General features: G+C 39.1%; 1 protein-coding gene across 1 annotated transcript; it reads left to right on the top strand.

Annotated features, from left to right (window-relative positions):
* Positions 1-23: 23 nt before the first annotated feature.
* On the top strand, positions 24-15560 carry LOC113061492 (thyrotropin-releasing hormone receptor-like). Its single transcript, XM_026230642.1, has 4 exons — positions 24-167; positions 1750-2472; positions 10317-10734; positions 13614-15560. The coding sequence occupies exons 2-4, from the start codon at positions 2087-2089 to the stop codon at positions 14307-14309; spliced, it is 1500 nt and encodes a 499-aa protein (XP_026086427.1). The 5' UTR covers positions 24-167; positions 1750-2086; the 3' UTR covers positions 14310-15560.
* The last annotated feature ends 9732 nt before the right edge of the window (positions 15561-25292 follow it).

Below are 25292 nucleotides of genomic sequence, written 5' to 3'. Positions count from 1 at the left end.
ATTTACAGTAAAGAGTGCTTTTACTAGCGCTCATGTACAAGATCAGATTATTTGCTCGTCATGTCAGATACTTCATATCAGTGCATTTTGTTTTTCATCTGGGGTTTACAGCCGACACTGCTTGAGAGCTGTTTTGGGTTCCAAACTACATACAAGAATTATATCTGGTAGGAAACACTTTATTCTCTATCTTGAGAAGTTATCGATGTCGGTTTCCATAATACGCACATTTTAAGTGAATTTCTTAAATCATAACTTAATTCCTAAAAGTGCTATTTTTGAAAACGAATGTGTACGTATATAATATGAACTTATAAGTATTTTCCAAATGGTTAAAGACCTGAGCGTTTTAGCATACAAGACTGAAATTCTTATCTTTCGTTCAAGTCTTTAATATTCAAAACAGCTCAGTTATAAGACCGGTGCTTATGATTACTAACGTATGTACAGACTAATTAAATATATAGGCTATATTTAGAGTAGATTCATAATCTTTAAGGCGCCAAAATGTTTTGCAAACTGGGTGTTGCTTTAACAACTAACCTAAAAAATAATGTTGCTTAAAAATGTGTTTTACTTGAGCTATGAATATTTCCAGAGTATTAATGAAGCATCTACTTTCCTGTTCAGGTACAGATACATAAGAGAGACGGTGATGCACGAACAGTAACTTGAACAGACGGCTGTGTTCTCAATCTAGTGAGTTCCCTATTTAGACAGCTGTTTTAGGCATGTATCGTTTTTGGCACGAGCCTGAGGCGCCCCAAATTGCTGTCATGTTAGGCAGCTCATTAGGATTTGAGACACAGCCACGCTGATTTATGATTCTTGTAGTGATACAGTCAATTAGGAGAACTGAACAAATGTGAATGACAGCCCTTTTCATAGCAGCACGTCTGACTCTCCCCATCATTTCTGCACTGCCAGAGCAGCAATAATGAGTAAGAGTAAGATGAAGATGAAGTCCGAGCAGGCTTTTGCTGGGTTGGGAAGTTGGGATTGAGTAAAATTACTTTTCACATCGTGTCCACCTCAATTTATTAGGAAATCCAGAGAGGCAATGCAGTCTTGTTTACAAGTCAAAGAGATGGTTGAAAAGAACAACAGATATCTGGATTTTTCAAGCCTCTGTGAACAACATCTTGGCCCCATAGTGGCTTTAATGGATTTCAAAGCACTATTTTCAGACTAGAATTAATATTCAAATACTTTATTAAGGAATATTTGTGGTAAACATTGGTTTCTTATATTTTGATGAGTATACGAGTAGCCATACAACATACATTTCTTCCATTTGGTGTCTTTTTGTGCAATGTGCACTGAAAAACAGCTACTGGGATAATTTGTAGCAGGAAATGCTACAGGAATGCGCAGGAAAAAAAACTTGGATATTAAACATACCATTTTCCACAGCAGCTGTGTGGCTTTAAGTCTTTCTGTGATTTTCCCTATTATCGCCATGCACCACTTAAAATGTCTCATTTGAATAATTAAAAGCTTCTCATCCTGTATAATAACGTTCGGAGGAAGTCTCCTACAATCCTTACTGGAGCAAGTGTTATGGGAGAACAAATAGGAAGTCTGTGTCTGCATCATGATATTTTTATATGTGACGCTCCCACCCCACCTCACCATTTTCACCAGATGAAATGGACTGTTATTTAGTAATTAACAGACAGCTATGAAATCCTCTTAACAGTGTTTGAGACTTGTTTTTTCCCTGCTGACTTCTGCGATCTTTTATTCCAGAGTGATCGATTGTTTGGACGCCTGCATTAACGTGGGGGGAAAAAATTAGCCTCTGGATTTCTAGCCTCAAGGCTTTTAATGGAAGGATACTGTTACAGAAGAAATAATGGGCTGCGGTCAGCAGATGAACATCATTATGCTGTTGAAGCCAGGAAAATTAAACAACATACTTAATAAGAGAAACGAACATAAATAAAAGCTGGAACTGAACACAGTTTTTTTTTTTTTTTTGAATATCAAACAGATTTTATTCTGCTTTCTTTGTTCCTCCACTAATTTGATTTCAGCCAGTTTCTTCACATCTTGTATTTAAATACTTACACCAAGGGGACTGATCATGCAAGAAAATGTGAGCTCCAGAATGGACACCCCCACCAACATCTCTCTGGTGGGGACCGGGGACGCTGTGTCTGAGTCCCTGGAGTATAAGACAGTATCTGTGTTCCTGGTGCTGCTGGTGTGTGGTGTGGGCATTGTGGGAAACGTCATGGTCGTGCTGGTGGTTCTTACCACACGGCACATGCGTACACCCACCAACTGCTATCTGGTGAGCTTGGCTGTGGCAGACCTGATGGTCCTGGTGGCTGCGGGTCTGCCGAACATATCTGAGAGCTTGATGGCAACCTGGGTGTACGGGCATGCTGGGTGCTTGGGCATCACCTACTTTCAGTACCTTGGTATTAATGTGTCCTCCTGTTCGATCACAGCCTTCACTGTGGAGAGGTAAGACCTCAAATGAAAGGAAGTAACATACAACAGAAAAATAAATATAAAAATAAAAATAAATGCCTCAGAGCTGGATAAAGACTTTAAGAGTTTATGGTAAAGACTGTTTTTATATAATATGAAAATAAGTAAAAATAAATTATATATATATATTGTGTATATGTATTGTGCACTTGCTATATAAATATATCAATAACAACAACAAAAGACATAATTACAAAAGGGTGAATGCTCATAATGATCCCTTGCAATTGTTGTGGGCAAAAAATACTGCATAGGATATAAATGGGAAACCTACAATTTAGCCATGATGAAGTAGTCTATGATAATATCTAAATATCCAAATGTAAAAGCAATTAAAAGTATTTACATTTGAAAACACTCTTACTGTTGAGCTGAGCTACAGACCACACCCTTTCTGCCCGGGTGGTTTTGGTGCTAGGTGTGGCACCCAGCCGCAGATAGTTAATTAGTCACCAGGTGGGAAGGATCTAGTGATTTTAAGGGAATCAGAGTCACTCACAGGATAGAAAGCAGGTTGGCAAGATGTGTGGAGAAACTGGGCCTGAAAAGTGATATTGCAGGACTAAAGCTTGTTTGAACAAGGAAGGAGTCGGTTTTTTTACCTGCTTTTGGCCATGGCAACATTCAAATAAAAGAAAGAAAAGAAAGAATTGATTCCTGGTCATTGAGTAAAATCCAGTCCAAACCTTCAAGAGCAAGCATACCCTTTCAAGTGGGGGAAATTGCAGGGTTGAACTTCACTAGAGTGAGGGAACTTGACAGTAAAAAAAAAACCGCTGTGAAGACTGGAACAAAGAATCCTGATCAGCAACCAGCCAGGCCTGATAAAACAGGAAATCCTCTCACCCAATCCTGCTGAAAAGATGGCTGACTCAAAGACACTGGAGCAGCTAAAGAGCAATAGGACATCCGCAAAGCGACAATTCTCACGGCTGGCTAACAACGTAGTCCGAATGTATGCCATCACACCTGAAGAGGAGCTCAGGGACAGTTTCAAAAAGCTCATAATTGAGGCCAACAAGGTCATGGAAGCCAATGATGATGTAGGGGCCCAGTACCTTGTAGAAGCCGAGTTGGATCCAGATTCCGAAGGAGTTCCCAGGTTGGATGAGCAGCAAAAGGCCGACATTGGGAAAACCGCAAGTGAGTGCGAGATGAGGTTGAATGAGCTCAAAGAGCTTATCCAAAAGACACTCTGGACCAACTTTGGAGAAGAGGAACTGACAATGGCAGTGAAGGCTGCGGAGGAGGAAGTAGAGAGGGTGGTATCCTTTGGACCTGGTGGAAATAAAGAGGTTTATGACTTCATGTTTGATTACATGGAAAAACTGGTTAAGAGGGCAAAAGAGCTGCACGCACAGTGGAAGTGTTGGGCTCCTGCTGCTGAACGACAAGGTTTCCAGCTGCGGGTCAGAGGTCTTGAGCAGATCATCCCCAAGTTAATGTCAAGAAAAGCTGAGTTCATTCAAGTAAAAGCTAAAGAAGACGCCGAAAGAGTTGTGAGTGCAGCTTCTATCAGCTATCCAACAGCAGCCATTAGACTGAAGCCTACTTCCCTCCCCAAGTTTACTGGCATCAGGCGAGACTTTCATCGCTGGAAAAGGGACTGGGAGGCCCTCCAGAGGCAAGGAGAACCCACTGGGTCAAAAGAAGTCAAAAAGTTTCAGCTTCTTGACAGCTTGGATGAGAAATTAATGAGAGATCTTCGATTGATGACCTATAACACAGCAGATGACATTCTTCGTGTCCTAGAGAATCGGTTTGGAAGCCAAACTGCGATTGCTATTGAAATAGTAGAGGAGCTCCAGAGACTTCCAGCTGCAAAATGTCACCAGCCCAAGAAAATTGTTGAGCTCATCCAAGCCGTGGAGAAGGCCCTTGAAGACCTGAGTGACCTGGGTGACACTGGTGCTTTAAAGAATCCTCTGGTGACAAAGTCGATTGAAAGTAAGCTTCCAGATGCACTGAAGAAAGAGTGGCTTCTTTATGCAGCTGAGAGAAGCAGTACTGACCCAGAGAAGCGCTTCGACTATCTTCTGGCCTTTCTCAAGAGTCAAGAGAGCATCTACGAACAGCTGGATCAATTGAGGGATGAAGAGCCACTGAGGAAAGAAAACCGGCCTGAACAAAGGCAGGCTAGGACCAGAGCATCAATCCAGTCAAGTAGCAACCTCTCAGGATGTGTAATCTGTGGGGACATCAAGCATAAGAAGAAACTGTACTTCTGCAAAAGGTTTCGTGTGCTCAAGCTCACAGAGAAGAAGGATGCGGTGCGGAAGCTGGGAGCCTGCTGGAAATGTCTGGAGGTCCATGACGAGGGTAATCACTGCAAAACTTTGTTTCTGTGCAAAAGTCCTGATTGTAGAGAGCAGAGAGTTGCAGACCATCACTATTATCTGTGTCCCAGTGCTGAGGTATCCAGAGACAGTACAGCTCAGAGGAGGAGAAAAACCACAGTGGGAGGTGAGAGCTGGAGGAATTACACCGAGGCCCAGGAGGAATTCTTCAGAAAACTCTCACCTGAATTAGCCAAACAATGTCGGGATGCATTCTGTAACACGGCAGCGAGCACCTCCCATCTTGCAAAGAGTCATTCAAGTCTTCTGGTAGAGAGGGGCCTAGCGGAGTGGCCTGTCATCATGATGCTGTTGGAGGTAACAGCAAATGCTGGGCAGAAAATTGGAACCCTTATCGACCTAGCTTCCGATACAAATTATATCACCCATGAGGCAGCAGGTCGGCTCAATCTCAGAAGTGAAGACATCACGCTTGTAGTCCATGGTGTAGGAGGCATGAAAGCCTTTGTCAAGACAAAGCGGTACCTCCTGAAAATTCGGGTCAACACCTTAAGAGGCACTCTCAGATCCCACCAGCTGGTTTGCTATGGCCTAGACAGCATTGCAGACATTCAAAGACATGTGTCTGCTAAAAAACTACAAGAGTTCTTCCCAGACATTCCACTCAGTGACCTGGCAAGGCCAAGGGAGATCCACCTCCTTGTAAGTCACAAGGAAGGACAGCTGGCTCCGCAGAAAGTCCGCACTGTGGGGGACCTTGTGTTGTGGGACGGACCAATGGGAAAGACCGTTGCTGGAACCCATCCTGAGTTGTTCGAGGCGGTAACTGTTTCAGCCCACACATCGAGAACGCATTTCGCAAGGTCTATGAGAACTGCTGCGGTAAAATATGAAGAACACACCTGCGTGATTCCCATTAATCGTCAACAAAGCCAGCAACTTCAGGGATTCAGTTGTGGGACTACTACGTCTAGCTTCCTCGAGTGGTGGAAATGGGATAGCATCGGTGCTGGCTGCATCCCAAAATGTGGGGGTTGTCGCTGTGGAAACTGCCAGCCAGGCGGCAAAGAAATGACCCTCGCAGAAGAAAGGGAGCTGGAGGTGGTAAAGAATGGGCTAACATATGTAGTTGCTGATGAGCACAGTGAGACTCCTCACTGGCACGCCAGGTACCCCTGGGTAGAAGATCCAGCCACATTACCAAGTAATAGGTGTGCAGTTGAGGCAACTTTCCTCAGGACGGAGAGGCAGCTGACCAGGGAGCCGGAGTGGAAGGCTGCCTATGCTGCTCAAGTTCACGAGATGGTCGAGCGTGGGGCGGCAATGAAGTTGCCTAAAGATGTCCTTCAGACATGGACTGGCCCAGTGTGGTACATTAGCCACCTCATCGCACCCAACCCACACTCCGTCACAACTCCGGTGAGACTGGTCTGGAACAGTAGTCAGAAGTGTAGAGGTGTGAGCCTAAATGACCTCCTGTTAAAGGGCCCCGACGTCTTAAATTCCATTCGTGCTGTGCTTCTCAGGTTCCGGAGGGGAGAGTTTGCAGCTTTGGGAGACATAAGGAAAATGTACAATTCAGTGTGGCTTGAAGATCGGGAGGTGCATTTGCATAGGTTTCTGTGGCGTGACTCTGAAGAGGAGGAGCTTGGCATATATGCAGTCACAAGAGTAAACATTGGTGACAAGCCAGCAGGTTGTATTGCTCAACTCGCCATGAGAGAGACCGCGAATCTCCCCCAGTTTAGCCATCTTGAGGAAGAACGTCGGGTGCTAGAGGAGGACAGCTATGTTGACGATATCTTGACCTCCCATAACAACTTGGACCAGCTCAAAGTGATCACAGAAAATGTGGAACAGATCCTGGGAGCAGGAGGGTTCAAGTTGAAGCCGTGGGTCTTTTCTGGTGAAAGTAGGAGGGATTCTCTCGGAAAACAGGAACAGAAGGCTACTCCAAAGACTGTAATCCTGCCAAATCAGCTCAAGGAGGAGGACAACAAAGCTCTTGGCCTCGGCTACACCCTGGAGGATGACAAGCTTCATGTTATGGTTGGTGTAAACTTTTCAAAGAGGAAGAGAAAGATGAGAGTTGGCCAAGACCTTCAAAAGGAAGAGGTGAGATCTCAGACGCCAGACCCACTGACACGACGAGAGTTGCTTAGCCAAGTTTCTGGGCTGTATGACCCAGTTGGTCTGACGACGCCTGTAAAGCAGAAAGGAGCCATTTTGGTTCGGAGAGCATTTCAAGAGGCCAAACACAAATGCAGCACTGTCAGGGACACTTGGGACCTTGCGCTATCAGAAAATCTCAGAGAAGATGCCATCAGCCTTTTTGAAGAATACGTTGAGCTGAGCAAAGTCAAGTTCCCTAGAGCCTTGACACCAGTGAGTGTGACAGCTGAGCCTGATGCAATTACCTTTTCTGATGGGAGCGATCATGCCTATGGTGCCGTCCTGTATCTGCGGTGGGACTGTGATCAAGGTCCAACAGTGAGGCTGGTGGAGTCTAAAGCTAAACTGGCCCCCCTAGACCACAAGGGGGAAGCAGTCAAGGCAGAGCTATGTGGAGCAGTATTCGCCGCCAGGTTAAAGAGGTACTTTGAGCAACATAGCCGAATTCAAGTTAAGCAATGGTACCACTTTGTTGATAGTCAAACTGTACTTTGTTCAATTCAACGTGAGAGCTATGGCTTTCAGACCTTTTTTGGCAACAGGATTGGAGAAATCCAAACCAGCACACAACTTCAGGATTGGTGGTGGATTCCTGGATCCCTGAACATCGCTGACATCATTACTCGTGGGTCTGGCCCAAAGGAGTTGGCTGAAAATTCACCATGGCAGCAAGGACCAAAGTTCCTGAGTCTACCGGTTGAGGAGTGGCCGATTAAGTCTGCAAAGGATGTATCTGTAACTGCCAGAGAGAGTGTTGGAAGGATGCAGAAGAAATCATTTGCTGCGGCTCTCACAAGAGCTAAGGTGAAAGAGGCACTAAACCTGGAGCATCGAAGGCCACCTGCTGGGGCTGCTGTCCGAAACCTGGTGGATGAAGGACGGTTCAGCAACCTGACTCGTCTGGTTAAGACCATTGCCTGGGTCTGGAGGGCAGCAAAATGCTTTGCAGCTAAAAGTAAGATCCTGGGAGCTCCAAAGTGGGAGGCAGTCTCATCAGCCAGGGTCATCACTACGATAGAGCGCCAAGATGCTTTAAGGGATCTGTTTCTTGCCACACAAGAGGGGGTGACCTTTCCAGCAACCACAATAGACCGGCTGGTAGTCTTCAAAGAGGAAGAAACTGGGTTACTGGTTTGTGGTGGTCGAGTCCAAGCCTTTAATGAAGACCAAGTTAGTGTCCCTCTTTTACCTTGCAGCGCCTGGGTCTCAACATTGCTTGTTCAGGAAGCTCATAGCAAGGGTCACGAGGGTGTGGCTGCCACTCTATTGAAGGTGAGAAAGAGAGCATGGGTCATCAAGGGACGAATAATTGCTCGAAAAGTCATTGAAAATTGTGTGGTCTGCAAGAAAGCCAGAGTGAGAAGATGTCAGCAAGTTATGGGTGATCTGCCTCAAGAGAGAACCAGGCCAGCATCTCCATTTGAGTTCACAGCCGTTGACCTGTTTGGACCCTATCAGGTCAAAGATGATGTTAGGAAAAGAGTAAAAATGAAAGTCTGGGGAGTTGTATTTTGCTGTATGGTCAGCAGAGCAATACATACGGAGCTCACCAACACAATGTCAACTGAAAGCTTCCTGATGGCTTATCAGAGGTTCACCGCAATTAGAGGCCACCCTAAGACGATATGGTCTGATCCAGGGACTAATTTTGTTGGTGCCAAGTCTGTTCTGAAGGAGTTGTATCAGTTCCTGGACAGCCTGGATAGGTCTGCTGTGGAGGATACTTCAGCTCAAAATGGAACTGACTGGCATTGGAAAATTCTGCCAGCTGATTCACCTCATCGGAATGGCTCTGCGGAAGCAGCTGTTCGGATTGTGAAGAAGGCGTTCCAGAGTCTGGGAAGAGAGTCAGGGCTCTGTTTCAGCGAGCTTCAGACGACTCTTCAGCTTGCCGCTAATCTGGCAAATGAGCGGCCCATTGATGCCAGGGTGCAGAGCCTTGAAGATACAGTGCAGTACGTCACGCCAAATACACTTCTGCTGGGACGAGCATCATCAAGTGGTGACTGGAAAACATTTGACTTTGCAAGCTATCCCTATAAGAGACTTCAGGAAATGCAGCATCAGGTCAACAAATTCTGGAGATTCTGGAGCCAACTTGCTGGTCCTAATCTTTTCGTGAGGAGCAAGTGGCACACTGCACAGAGGAATGTCGCAATTGGAGATATTGTCTGGCTCTGTGATCAGAATGCTTTGAGGGGCCACTTTAAGCTTGGAAGAGTCATCAGTGTAAATCCTGATTCTAGAAACATTGTACGGGATGTGAATATTAGAGTTGTGGCAAGCTCCTGTATTCCGGAGGTGAGGCCTGTAACATCAGCATCCAAATATCCTACATCCAAGCATCATATCTCCAGCATTCGGAGGGACCTTCAGTCCACAATTCTTCACCGGGATGTCCGGCGGTTGGTGGTCCTACTGCCAGTGGAGGAGCAGGCAGGGAGCCCAGGAGGACATCTCTGACTACTAGTTTACTGTGTGCGATCTTTCCAGCGGTTTCCGTGGGAAGATCGAGTGGGAGGTGTTGAGCTGAGCTACAGACCACACCCTTTCTGCCCGGGTGGTTTTGGTGCTAGGTGTGGCACCCAGCCGCAGATAGTTAATTAGTCACCAGGTGGGAAGGATCTAGTGATTTTAAGGGAATCACAGTCACTCACAGGATAGAAAGCAGGTTGGCAAGATGTGTGGAGAAACTGGGCCTGAAAAGTGATATTGCAGGACTAAAGCTTGTTTGAACAAGGAAGGAGTCGGTTTTTTTACCTGCTTTTGGCCATGGCAACATTCAAATAAAAGAAAGAAAAGAAAGAATTGATTCCTGGTCATTGAGTAAAATCCAGTCCAAACCTTCAAGAGCAAGCATACCCTTTCAAGTGGGGGAAATTGCAGGGTTGAACTTCACTAGAGTGAGGGAACTTGACACTTACAAGCAACTAGGGAATACACAGCTTTTTATATTTAGAACCTACAAAGGCAGTGATTATACCATAAAATTATGTTTATTTTTTATTTCTCCCACGAGACCGACCATTCTGCCTTGGGTAGGATTTTAAATAACTTGGCTCTATTTTGTATTATTTGAAAATAGCATTAAATGTTTGGTCCCGATATTTGTATTATTATTTCTATAGAAATAAAGGTGTGTAATTTAGAGGTGAGTTTGTCTAGTACCATGAAATCCTTTTAAAAAAATGAATTCCTTTCAAAAATATTACTGGAAAAAAATATATAATCCTTTATTTTCATTAAAATGTTACGCTTATTGTCTTCGTTCTGTCCTTAATTGAGAAATGCTGGGTTAAATTTATTTCATTATATAATAAACATTAATATTTTCTCTCGATTCCACAGATACATTGCCATATGTCACCCAATGAGGGCTCAAACTGTCTGTACGGTATCCCGAGCGAAACGCATCATTGCCGGGGTGTGGGCTTTCACCTGTGTTTACTGTATGCTCTGGCTGTTCCTGGTGGACATCCAGGTGAACCCTGATGGTCGTGTGCAGTGCGGCTACCGCGTCTCTCGAGACCTCTACCTGCCCATCTACCTGATCGACTTTGCCATCTTCTATGTGATCCCACTGCTTCTAGCCATCGCCCTTTACGGTCTCATCGCTCGAATCCTTTACCTGAATCCTCTGCCCCACCCACCAGACTCGGGTACCATAACTGCCCCCACACTCAGGAGGAGCTGCAAAGAACCAGCGGACGCCGGAAAAGCAGGGCGTCAAGGACGCCCGAAGAGTGCAATTTCTTCCCGGAAACAGGTGTCGGTCTACTAAAGTTTATTTTTAGACAATTACCGTATTTTCTGGACTATAGTCGCACTTTTTTTCATAGTTTGGTTGGTCCTGCGACTTATTGTTAGGTGTGACTAATTTATCAAAATTAATTTGACATGAACCGAGAGAAATGAACCAATAGAAAACATTACCGTCTCCAGCCACGAGAGGGCGCTCTATGTTGCTCAGTGCTCCTGTAGTCTACACTGAAGACATAGAGCCCCCTCTCGCGGCTGTACACGGTAATGTTTTCCCTTCTGGTTCTTGGGTCTAAATAAATGCAACTTATAGTCCAGTGCGACTTATATATGTTTTTTTCTTCATCATGACGTATTTTTGGACTGATGCGACTTATACTCAGGTGCGACTTATAGTCCGAAAAATACGGTAATTCCACATTTTGATATCCACTAAGATTGCTGCCGAGGGCAAACGAGGGGCAGTCCTTCCCTCCTGTACCGTTGCCTTATGATTATTATCTCACACTTGTTTTTTAAAAGGTCAGTTCTTATTTTTTTTTATGAGAATGATGTTTAACTCTACTAAATGTCAGTTTGTGAGGAGGAGAGTGTTGTCGATATTTTCCCGGTGGAGATTAAAATGGTGTTTAATTGACAAAATTTGGATAATCAAGTTAATACTTTTTTTAAAATGTTTATTATTTAATATTATATTTGGTTGCATTTTAAAAGCCAAGTGCTTACTTTGCATAACATAAAATAAAAGAGACAATAATTTATACCTAGTTGCTTAATGTGGCACTCTTAAAATATCATCACGAAGAGCATATTTGGTGAAAAAGCCACAAACAAATTACTCCTAAATCCAATGATTGTCTTCGATGATTCAGTCAAAAGAGTTCACAGCTTCGAATTTGCTTGCAAATCAAAGGTTTGAATCAGTCACTCAATCAGAAGCCAGTATATAGTTTACAGTAATTTGTCAGATTCTAAATGACTGTCACCTGTTTATTTAATGGTTTATATGACAGTTTTGTGTAGTGAACAACGTACAATTGTACATTACATAGGAGAAAGTCTGTTTAGGTGACATGTTGGAACCATTATCAACACATTTTGCTGATAGCATCAAAATGGAAGTAATTTATACTAATAACTAACTATATCTATTATAATAACACCCTCAGATAAACTGTAGTTCTGTAGTTCGGAGACTTTTTAATGATAGTTCAGTGATATAGATTGAATGAATTTAATGATAGATTTGGAGTGTCAAACAGATGAGAATGGATAATATCATGAAATTCAGATCATTGAGTGGCCTTACAGGCACGTATCCCTGCGTTTATCACAAGTGCACATATGTGTGTGCGGAGATGCTCGTGTGCTCCTCAGATCAAAATCTTGGAGATTTAAGAGGGCCCCACTTGAGCGGAACATTTGCATAATATGATTTGTGATGTTCACTCAAGTATGCTTAATACTCCTGGAGATTATGCTCTTTGAGGTTATGGGAGCGACTCCCTTTCTTCCGCTTTTGTACCTCAGTTAAGGCGCACCTCCAGCTATTTGATCACTACATCTGCAAATTTCATAAAGTTCAATACGATTCGGGATGCCTGTGCCTCTGAGGTTGCTGAGTGAAGTTATCTCTCCTTCGAATCTGAAAAAGTCATCACTTCAGTAGAGGCTCTGCTTTATTTAACCTAATCATCAGTAGCAGCCGGCTTTGTTTGTGCTGTGTTAAGACCTTGTTTTCCATTGATAAGCATTCACAATAACCTGATATTTCAAATGCATATTCAAATTGTCACTGCCAGTCATGCAGTCATTATCTCCGGCTTTGTTAATTAAAGGAGCTCCTCCCAGCCTCACACGGCTTCAAATAGATGCTTTGTTGTGCAGACAATTTTGTCATTATTATTGAAGGTCTCCGTCACCGGTTGTCTATCGCTAGCACGAGACAATGAATACGCTTGAACCCAGAGGAGTCCCTGTGAATGTTAATGGAATGAATTTTAGTATGTATTTATAGCTTGAAATGAGCGAGGACACACTAGGGAGGACTGCTTTGTTTTCTTTGACGGACAAAACATGATGTGGATATATTTCACCCTTTTCGCAGGGGCTGTTAACCGTCACCGGGGACACAGAGATGATATTTGACTGATGTTTGATGGAAGATGTTTGAGCATGTCTTGTCTTGTCTCTCTCTCTGTCATTCTTTCAACTGCTCCTTCTGTTTTCATGCCACAGAATTCTTCATAATGCAACAATAATGTAAATTGCTAATGTTTCTTTGAGATTCAGACAAGGATGATTTATTTCTTTAAATTTAATTCATAGCACTCAGTCTAAGCTTGTTTGTATATTTTCTCTTAGTAATACCTTTAAATATGCATGCTTTAACAAGACATGGAACTGCTGCACGGTCACTAAACATTTTTTTTTATCGTATAGTTGTAATGTTTTTATGCCTTGAAAGCATAAATATTATTTTTCAGTAGATGTGTTTCTGAATTTATAGTTAACATTATAGCTAATTTAGGCAATTAGCCCTATTTAAGTCAGAATAGACAGTAAAAAAACATTTGTAATAGAAATCTGTATATAAATATATATATAAATATATATATATATATATATATATATATATATATATATATATATATATATATATATATTTACTTTTGAACATTAGTGTAAGTAGAATAAAACAAAACTAAAATAGAAACACTAGAAATGCTTAAAAAGAAGTGTTCTGGATTCATATGAAAGCTGAAGATAGTAAGAATTAATGTTTGAACTTTTAACCTAAGTCCATTGCTGTGTATGTGATTATACTGTATATGGAGAACCTCAAAGCCCACTTTTCACCCACTTTTTCATTTCTCACCTCTTCAGGTCACTAAGATGCTTGCAGTGGTGGTTGTGCTCTTCGCCCTGCTGTGGATGCCGTATAGGACCCTGGTTCTCATTAACTCCTTTGTGAGCACCCCATACCTTGATGCCTGGTTCCTACTCTTCTGCAGAACTTGCATTTATGCCAACAGTGCAATCAACCCTGTCGTTTACAACCTAATGTCCCAGAAGTTTCGCTCTGCCTTCCGTGGGCTGTACCGCTGCCATAGGGAAGACGTGCACCAGCGGACGCTCTCCATGCTCCAGTGTGGATGCAGCGTTGGAAGGGACCCCCGACTTTGCAGTAACACCAACGGCACACCTAAGAAAATCAGTTTAGTCACTCCTGAGCAGAAACCAAACAAAGGCATGGAGGTCCGCAAGGAAAATATGAATGAGCTAATTAGCGATGGTGTAAAAAATGAGACTGAGCCAAGCTTCAAGAGACACACAGTTGAAAACTGCAACATAGATGAACTGAAAAGCTCAGTTGACAAGGAGGTACCTACAGTGGAGAACGTGGACATGAGCAAGATTAATGATAATGGGAAAATAATGGAGGAAAGCGATAATAAAGCTCAGGATATTATCGCTGACGTAAACTACACGGAGCAGACACAGCTAGTCGCCGGTGAATTCAAATCTACTCTGGAAGAAGCTGAACAGAATGACACTGGGTTAAATCACAGCATTGTATAGATCATTCCACTACAGACTGGATCTATTTCATTGAAGTGGCAGGGTTGAACAGTAGAGCCTGGTTGTTCATTTTAAAACCAGATCTTGGAATTCGAAACTTGTATTTACAGGCGTCATCCTCACTCTTCAGTGGAAGTGGCAAGACTGGAGCAAGAAGTGGAACCATTTGGCTGTCAGCATCACATGCCTTCTAGAGCTCAACACAACTTTTAAAATATGAACTAATTTTAAAACAAGCATTTCTTGCTGACTTTGTTAATGGCTATAGATAAATTGAACAACATATGCTAAATCACTTAGGGTCATATGCTACCAGACTTTCAAGAAATGTTGAATATCAGAATGTGCCTCATTGCTAGGAGATGCATGACAAAATTAAACAATATGTGTTTTAAAGTCAGCTCAAAATATCAAGCATGTTTGATATCCTTCAATGGAACTATTGCTGACTGCAAGTCAAAATTATGTAGTGTTTTCAAACTGGGCTTTTGCTTCAATGGATAGTACATACAAAAGAAATAAAAAAAGAATTACTGTTTAAAGTCAGCATGAAATGGAAATGTATCATATCTACATTGTAAATATATCTTATTGTGAATGATTTATCCATACATGCTTATTTATTTTTATTTTACCTCATCATTTTTCATCGATCTTTCAGTGAAATACCAGACTTCTCCACAATCATTTAGTCTGCATTCAGATCTGCCTTCATCCAATCAGCAAATATGAATAGAACCAAGTCCCTGCCCAACGATTTTTCCCTTTTCTAAAATCTGTTTCACTCAGATATATGTCAAAATATGGAAGGAAAGTCATTACTTCTATAACATCAAGTTACACAGTCTTCTTTAAAAGAACCAAATTCTTTCAGTTGACCCAAAAGTGAACTAAAAAAAATGGCGAACTCAAAAAAAAAAAAGACGACACTTAAAACAGTGGGGCTCCTTCCCTTTCGATCTACAAACTAAATATTGAATAACATTTCAACCTTTTAATAATCACACAAGGCCATATCACAATTTCGACTTGAATTTCATTATTTGTGCAGCCTTAGCTCCAGGATGTGTCTACTCTCACAAAACCATTTTGCCCACTTTGTGTCTTCAAAATCAGCGCAATGAGAAACAAATAAATCTCATCCTGCTTTAAAGCAAAGACGCCAAGTTATCGCAAAAAACATTCAGGATACTGCGTGATTTCACCAAGTATAACATGTTCCTGGATCAACATTCCAATCAACCAATCAGAACTGAGATATAACTTTTCAGAAAATATCTGTTTCAGGCTTACAATCAGAGTTAGGTGCTTCTACAACCTTGTTAATCAGCTATTTTTTCCCACTGATTTTAGGAATAAATTAGGGGTAGGGTTAGGTTTAGGGATTGGGTTAAGTCTATATTTTTTGGACAATAATGTTGGTCCAGGATCACCAGAAGATGTTGATCCAGGAACATGTCTTATTTGGCAAAATCCCAGCGACCGTAAGATCCATTTAAAATGCTTTTGTCCAACATGCCCCAAGCATTGTGACACACTTGTGTTTTCCCACAACCAGCATTTGTCATCACTGGATGAATTCCATTGTACGTGGAGATCTAATGCCTCACTATTTGGTCCAGCCCAAATAAACAGAACCCGTTTTGTGTGCCCAGCGGTATGTCTGAGCATTTTACAGCCATTTACAGCCTCATTGAAGATCCAGGCATCCATTGTGTCAAGTGTAGTTATTCATCTTTTTATATGGAGCGCAAAAAAACACCTTCAACCCAGAACAGAGCTGACAGTTTCTGTTGAAGCAAGCAGACAGATGTAACCCTAAATCATCTAAAAACAGAACATATCCTTCCAGGAGGAAAGCGGTGGAGCTGAAGCATATTCTCAAAGCACTCTGTTTACTAAGCAAGTGCTGTTTTATGTTTTAATGCCTCGTATTTATGCAGAGAGACATATAGTCAACATCGGTGTGATTATAAATCGTAACTTCCTGATGTAATTTCTAGCTGAAATGTGAACCCTGAGTTGTTATTTTAGTACAGCACTACATCTAACTGCTCTCTGAAGTGTTTTGTTGTGTCTCTGGAGAAGAATGCAACTTCACACTGAAGCACTGTTTTCAAGATCAATTGAATATTACATTTATGTACCGTGAATATAAGCCATGCAGACATCTATTAACATCAATGTAAATAGACATTTGATAGAACAAATGTATGTTTAGCCCATGAGTTTTTAGATTATGCTTGTGTGTTTCTCATAATGTGTTGCAATTGTTGATTGCAGCAGTTTTTAGTTTTGTTTCTGTGCTAGGAGCGGATTTCTTCTTGCCGAAGAAGACATTTCCAATTTGTGAGTCAAGCAAACATTATTATTAACTGCTATTTATACATAATCTATTTTGAAAACTATGGTTGATATTGTGTTAGTATTTGCGATAATTCTGTTTGCTTCTGATTTAAAGCCCATTCTGTGTTTGCACAGATTGTAATTGCAAGTTAAATCAGTCATGTGCAAGTGATCTGTGAGCATGTTCAGTTTTGTGCTTGTTTTTAAAAATAGAAAGAAAAAAACATAAAATATGAAATCTTTCTCCATTCTGATTTTATTTGGCATCTTATGTGTAAATTAAAGCTGGATACAAGTGCAGAATTTTAATGAGTTGTTGATTTATTCATGTTGATACTGCCACATGTCTAGGAGGGGGAAAAAAATTACTGGTTGCAGAAAGTTTAATGATGATTTCACACTTACAATCTGTGCGTGTGATCTTGAGCAATCAGCAGCCTTGGTGGAACTGCATCATGAGGTGAATGAATCGATATCAGTCCATAGGTGTAGTAGTTCTGACGCGTCAATGGCAATAAAGGATGATCAAAATTTGAAATATTGAAAAGATGTAGTTTACAGCAGAAGTTCCTAGAAAGGTAGTGTTTGAAATGTTTCATACAAACACCTTATTGTTTCAGCTGACCATCATTTATACATTGTTTAAAACTTTTACAACATTTACAAAAAAAATAAAAATAAAAATGTTTCTTCAGTAAATGGTACAAATGTATCATATGTTAGAGAAAATAATTAAATATTAAAACTTGACATCTGATTTTTAGGGTGTAATTTTTTTAAATGCATATTGATCATATTTTGTTCCATATATATATTTTATGTTGTTTTACGTAATAGTTTTTAAAAATCTAAAAATCAGGATATCTTTTTTACATCACTTAGACTTTCTTTGAATTTGCAGTTGAAAAAGATATTGAAAACATGTTCATCATTCAAGTGAATTGGATGAAATAGATTTTCATGTATTTTTGAACTAGAATAAAAACACTGACCCATATAGCACCACAGAGCTATTTCTTTCCGTTATAAATCATTTGTTTTCTTGTGTTCCCTGTCAGTGGATTGCACAGCAATTGGTGCACTTACTGTAGAGCGAGGTCTTTATCCTTGTGGGACGTGAGCTACTGGCTATGCATTTTCCTCTTAGACGTCAGCGCACATAGCCACACTCAGACACACATACTCTTGTAATGCCTCAAAGATGCAGATATTCTAACATTTCTAAAAGGTATAAATGGCAATCTTTTGATAATGTCTGGCTCAATATTGCTCGCTTGAACATTGCAGGTAGCTTGGCAACTGGTTGCTAGGGTAACATTCTTTTTTACTTCACTTTTGCGTGATTAGATATGAGGATTGTAGCCGGGGAAGATAAGACGCTCCTGAGAATGGATTTCCAGCCAGGTGCAGTGGTGCCAATCCTGCTGTTGATAAGCCATCTTTTCAAAACTGAGGTGTCATTCAACAAGATGAGGCTGCCGACAGAGTCGTGTTCATCAGCGGCCCTCACTTTTCCACCACATGCCCTTGGCCTTCCAAATTCTCACTGAAAGTCACTGTTGAAAACAAATACTTTCTCTTGCATGAGGAGAGGGCTATGATTGATGACTGATAAAATACCCATACCAAGTAAAGCCTGTTCAGTTCACTACACATTAGAAAATGTGACTATGTGACTGAGTACGAACTATACCATCAGTTCTTAATACACATTGTTATATTTCAGGACAAACAATTATTTGGTTGCACTTTATTTTACAGTACGTGTACATACATGTACTTATGGTGTACTTACAGTGTATTTATCTAAGAAAGTTCAGGTAACACAAGGTAACAACATGGTTTAGGGGTAGGTTTAGGGTTAGTACCTAGTTATTACATAATTATTGTAATTACCATAATAAGTACATAGTATGTACATGGGGAACAGGACTGTAAAATAAAGTGTTACCAATTATTTTATAGAAAAGGTATGCTAAAAAGATAAGTAAAGCTATAAAAGTTGTAAGTTTTTTCTACTATTTCACACATTTAGTATAATATCAGGCAATTTATTTGAAATGGGCCATTTGTCTGTTAAATTGCATTAAGGAGGTGAGAAAAACCTGTCATTTATATTAATTACAATGCAATATATTTTTGGACTGACCTTTTTAAAGTAGCATAGTACAGTCATATTACATGAATATTTTTAATTGAATCTAATTCGCACATACTTCGTGGCACGTTAATTTCCTGGATGCTGAAAAACTTCTCTTCTACATCTTGCAAAACACTTTTCACTTATTTACTGCAAGCTCAGAGCTTGTTATTCACTGGCGGTCAAAAACAGATAAATCATTTTTGTTCTTAATCATGTTTTTTTTTTTTTAGATACAATAATTAGGACATGAAATAACACTATATGGTGAAATACCAGAAAACAAAGTCTTCTAGTGGTCTCTTCTGATAGACCAGTTTAGACATTCTGTTAACTGTAAGTAACTTTGCAAGTCAACTACTACTTAAAATCTGCTAACACTTTGTTTTGATGCTCCCCAATAGACATTCTGCTGATTATAAATTTGCAAGTACATGCCAACTTATTCTACTAATCCTAATTTAACAGTCTTATACTCTTATGAGATTTAGTTGACATGTACTATAGTTGCAAATGAATGAGCTGATATTTGCAATTTTACTTATGATAGAATGCCTAAAATGCAGAAAATAAAGTGAATATGATATTTTTCACAAATCCAGGATAAATTTAAGCAATGCCACACAAAAAAAATAGAGTATTTGCAAGCATGCTTATTGCTTACTTTTGTATAAAAGTAAAAAAAAGTTAATATACTATCAGTTAAACTAAAGTTTCCAAAAAGGAGATTTAGATACCCATGAGAAATAAAAGTGACATTTGCGTCCCTTTTCTAAAGTCTGAAACATTGCTGCCCTTTTCCAAACTATTTAGTTTCACAACACCACAGCAAGATTATTAACCTATATAATTTTGCGTCTGACAGTTAGAAACACAAGGAAGAAGAACTCAAGGTTTAAAAGTCTATGATTTTGTTTTGATGGTGCTCTTTCAAAGAATCCATATCTGGAGACTCAAGTATCACATGTTCTTGCTCTCACTAAAGTCTTCGCCCTGTCAAGATTGCTCGTATCTTTCAGTGGAAAAGCTCAGGATTTGGTGGGAGATCAGACTGTGTGGATAAGCTCTCTGCTAACCATGACACAGATGAAATGATCGAATCTTAGCAAAGGGATAAAGGAGTGAAAGAGACACAGAGCTCTGAAAATTGTTGAGCTCAAAGTGTCACAGACAGAAACATCACACAATAAAAGGATTCTATTTCACTATAAAAAGGTTCAATTACTACACTCAACCATCGTGACTTCATCTTACAAATGGCAGCTGTAACATTTACTTTCTTTCTTACCTTCACTACATCCAGTGAATTATATCAATGACTAAAAAGTAGAGTTCAAAAGTCTAGAAGCACTGCTTCTTTTCTGCATTTTACTAATTAATTTAATAAAAGAAAATTGCATAGCAAATTAACATTTAATGATGATAAAAAAAAATGTAATAATAAAAAATTTAAAGGAATCTTATTTAATGTCATCATTTTTCACAGGGTTTTTTTTTTTCCCTTCTATTTTGCATTTTTATCTTTTTATTCAAGTTTTTCCATTGCAAATTAACATTAAAATTTGTATAAGTTATCATGAATTTACCCAAAATTTAATTAAACTTTAGATTGACATCAAGGCATTTCAGAATGCTTTAAATATTCCTTATTCCTAAATAAGGTTTCATTTATTCACAGCATTACTTCTGAAACATTTTTTTTTAATCTTAGTTATAGTAAATAACATTAATACATTATTAAAATCTAAATTTGTATCTGGTATCATTATTTCATGCACCTGAGCTAACATACAACATTGAAATGTGTTTCGTTATCTAATATGATAACGTATTTTGTTATCAAAGTAGGGTTAGTTATATAGTTATAACCATATTTCCATAGTGATGTGTACATTCTGGTTATAATATAACTAACTAACGTAACCAAATGTTAGTCATGTTAGTTATATTATAACAAAAATGTACACATCACCATATTCCGCTAACATGTACCAGGTTAAATAGTAAATAATTAACTATTTGCATTTATACTTTCAGTAGAAATACTCAATTGCTAATTAGAAAATTTGAGTACATGTAACTTAAAAATAAACTAATACATTTGGAAAAACAAAGTACATTTGGAACATGCAAATAAAAAATAAAGTGGAATTCAATCAAAAATACACATTTAGAACTCTTAAAGTTATGTAGATCAAACACAAAGAAATGAATAAAGAAATACTAAAATTAAGTTTACTTTATGTCTAAACATTCTTTCAAAAGACAGAAAAATCAAGTCGTTTTTACAAAGACTAGTCTTATTTGATCTACATAATAGATTTATGCAAAAAAATTCATTATATGTTTTAAGTAAATCATGCAGAATTTTTTTTTGCAGTGTTGTTATTTAATGCATTAACTAATGGGACCTTAATGTAAAGTGTTTTTCAAAGTCATTTTTCTTTCTTTTAATTATTTCTAAATTCTAAAACTTTTTCCAGGAGATTCTGAGGAGTTTCTTCTATTGTTCTCATTATCACTGAAGGCATTCCAGCCCTCTGTTAACACTACATTTTCATGTATGTCAGTGTGAACAGGTTATACACAGTACAGCTTAGTTTGTCATTTCCAGCATCCGCTTGGTGCCGAATGCCAGAGCTGCTTGGCCATGATACTACAGCAATCACACAGTGGTTGTGTTTCCTCTATATCCGGTGTGTGTAGGCATGTGGGAGTGTTGTTGTGTTTAAAAATATGTTCCTTCTTCTGCAAGAAAACTGCTATGACCTTTAGAATCTGATAATTTAGCAGTGAGTGAATGAGTGTTAGGGTGATTAAACTCCTGTAGTTTAGTGCTTGAGGCGGGATGAGACTAATGTAATAACAGAAATGCTGGTCAATCCTGTTCTAATCAGTAGTATTGATTAGTTTTCATAATTACAATCAAGGCCTATCAGGGAAAATGCTTGCTTTTTTTCATTGTGGATTCTCCTAATTGATATCTCCGACTTCAGACAAAGCCTCAGATGATGACATTCAAAGAAACAAATCACAATGTCAGAATTTGCTTAGCAATTGTCCATTGTCAGCAAAGGCACCTCCTCAGATTGCAGAACGCTAACAGTTCTTCTATTTGCTTTATAGGCTACATACAACAAAAACTAATTTACAGTAATCCACACACACAAGTGTTTGTAAACAGAATTTCTTCTGGAGACACTTTCACTAATTGATGCATTTCATTTGCAGAGAACTGAATGTTTATCGTTAGCTGTGTATCATTATCATTATCTCCCTGGGCACCAGCATGTGATGTCAAAATCAGACACACGGTTGGCCCGCGATTACACTTTTCTAAGTAGGAAGTTCCAACTTCTGTCAAACTGGCATAGTTTTCTTCAGGATTCTCTGATGAATAGAAAGTTTAAAAAAAGCATTTATTTGAAATAGAATTTTTATAACAATGTCTTTCTGTCACTGATGAATCACACTTGCTGAATGGAAGAATTGCTTTGTTTTTAAATATATATTTATTTTAGTGACCTCAAACAAATGAACAGAAATGTCAAAGCTTAGTTTTATACTCCGCTGTAGTGGCACAGCCAAAATACAGCTGCCCCATGGCCATTTTTAGAAAAATAAACCTAATTTTATATTGGTAATCATCTTGTACTGTGTGCACTTGTCATGTGCTTTTGTACAGTGGTCAAAAAATAACATGACCGCTCCACTCATGGCAAACACAGGTACACCTGCTCATCCCTTGAAAGGCAGTAACAGTAATGAAATATCACCTGTTCTTGAGCTCAAGGTCCACTCGTTTGATGTCCACACTTGAATGATCTGTTTCGGATTACCCTGCTTGGATCACAATAAACACGTAGATGGCAAGACAATGAGTTGTATGGTCATTTTAAATAAAGTGTAGGAAGAATAAAGACTGTGAGGGTGAGCTGAGAGCCTGTTTTTTAAATGTGGAGGACACAAGCTTGGGGATACACGTGCTTTGTTAGACAACAGAGGGAGGACGGCACTTCAAACACACAGCATGCACACAAACCCAGTACAGACAAACAAAAAGAGCACTTCACATGGGCAGCTCGCATAAGCTCATACTGTCTGATTATACAGACATGTTCTCGGCACATTTGCAATGTCAGGGACCGAAAGGAATTATTAAGTCTATAGCAATTAAATAACAATGTAGAATAGATCTGTCTCCAGTAGACTAGCACTCAGAGCCTTTGCAATATAGCAAAAGCATTAAAGGTTAAAAGCATGCTGCCTTTCAGCTTCACAGAAAAACTATTAGAGCAAAATGAGCAAAAAAATAATCTGGAAGGAATTGAATAGGCCTCCAATGAAGGACTAAAACTTTCAGAAAAAACCTTTTCATTATTTCTTACTTTTTTTTTTTTCAGCCGTCTAGCAAAGAAATATTTAAAATATGAGATTGGCTCTCATAACCTAAAAAAACAACAAGGAAGTGACATTAAATATTAAACTGCTGACAGACAAACAAGAAGAAAGTTGAATGCTTCAAACGAACCAACTAAGTGATTTATATTCAAATGACAAAATAATTTGTAGTCGTTTCAGTGTAACCTGAAAAGAAAAAATCTAATTAATCTAAAAAAATAAAAAACACACAACAACAACGTATAAACCAGTTATCCTTTTAAGCAGCACTGAACATTTGTTTGGCAAGCCGCATGATTTATTCATTAGCTTTTTTTTTTTTTTGTCACAGCAAGTTTGATGTGATTGTTGCCTACGTTCGGTTCCACACTGATTTAGCCACAGGTTGACAAATGCAAGGGGTGGACAGGTTGTGGGGGTGTTTATCGTCATGGCAATAGACAAGGTTACTTTAGTCACAGACTGTGTGCAGGTTAAGAATCCCCATGTGACATTCTGCTACATGGAGTGACTTGAATGTCAACATATTGTAAGAGGGAATTTATGAATGAGCAGGTGTAAGTAGACGTCAAGATATATTTTGTTTAGTGGACTGATCCTGTGAGGTGTTTTAATGATATTTGAGTGCAAAAAAATTTAACTATTTGTACTTCAGTTGCTGAAACACATCAAGAGTGAGCAAATACACCACTCAACCTGTATAGCACATGGACCTTGTGAAAGTAATGTAGCCATGGAAACAAATGTCTAACCTTTTGTCCAGTTGCATAGAGTTTTCCACATTTTATCTCTCAAATTGGAGGCAGTGTGGAAAAAATGGGTTTAGTGAATGAGGATGCCCCATTGAGAGATGATGAAAATATCGAAACAAGGCGAGTGAGAGTAGTAGTGCTTTGTAGGGGCTTGCTGTAGTGCTTCGGGGTTTAGCATCGTGTGTAACTATTCAAATGCAGTCACATGCCAGACTGGCTCTATGAATTAAACATGGCAAAAACACTGGCACAAAGACTCCGGCATGCCCATGGAGTAGTGATAAACACGTCTTGAGTAAGAGGACGACCTCCAGAGCCCCTCAGCAGAGCAAGACACAGAAAAACATCCATCAGTGGCTGGAAAAATGCAGGAAGACTTTATGACAACACATTAGCAGCCCCTTATGTCCTTCAGACTGAGTCTCTAAAGGCATAGCTGAGAGTTACCAACAAATAATTGTAGTGGTATAATACTTGTTATTATATAAATATATTTTCCAAGACTCTTAAACTATAATCCATTATTTTTTGACAAATTTTCATTTATAATTATGGATGTCAGTTGATTACATTTTTAAAAATAAATTAAATGGCAATTTATTACGTTGCTTTCTGGAATATCAGTTAGTAAACTGCCATATTTTCTTATGTTCTAATGTATCATTTATTGCAACATCAGACGGCTAAAAAGTCCAACTTAAGAGGTTTAAAAAAAAAAAAAACACTCAAAAGTTCAACTTATTACTGTACATTTAATAACACTTTGAAATGTGATACATTTGAAGTTAATTACAAATGCAATGCACTTAAGCGTCGAAAATAACATTTAATTTTCACTTATGTGTGTTCTTTTCAAGTATATTTAAAGTATATTATTTCTACAATAAGTACACTTAATAAAAGTATACTTCTTAAAAGCACTTGTTTTTCACAAGCGAATGGACTGTTTTAAGTGAAAACTTTATATTTTATAATGTACATGTAAAATTATAAAATAATTTAAACAAAAATCTGTATAACATGTCCAGTTGGTAAGTACTTATTAGAATTAATAGATAAAACTCTCCACAAGCCCACAAATGAAGATGATTAATAGATATTACATTATTGTACCAGAAGAAAACACATAAAAATGATTTAAAAGCCAATATATTCTATGCTTTATATTTATTTGATTGGACATATAAGCCTAAACCTAATTCACTAGCCCATAGTCCATGTCGATTTGATCTTTCTGAAATGTTAATAATATTCAGCAACAAAGAACTTTATAATAAATCATGGTATCAGTCTTGGCTGATATTATTATATATTTTGTATTCATTTATTTTTAGATGAAACTCA

Source organism: Carassius auratus, chromosome 43 (assembly GCF_003368295.1).
Source record: "Carassius auratus strain Wakin chromosome 43, ASM336829v1, whole genome shotgun sequence".
Lineage (NCBI taxonomy): Eukaryota > Metazoa > Chordata > Actinopteri > Cypriniformes > Cyprinidae > Carassius > Carassius auratus.
This window is presented reverse-complemented; position numbering and strand designations above follow the sequence as displayed.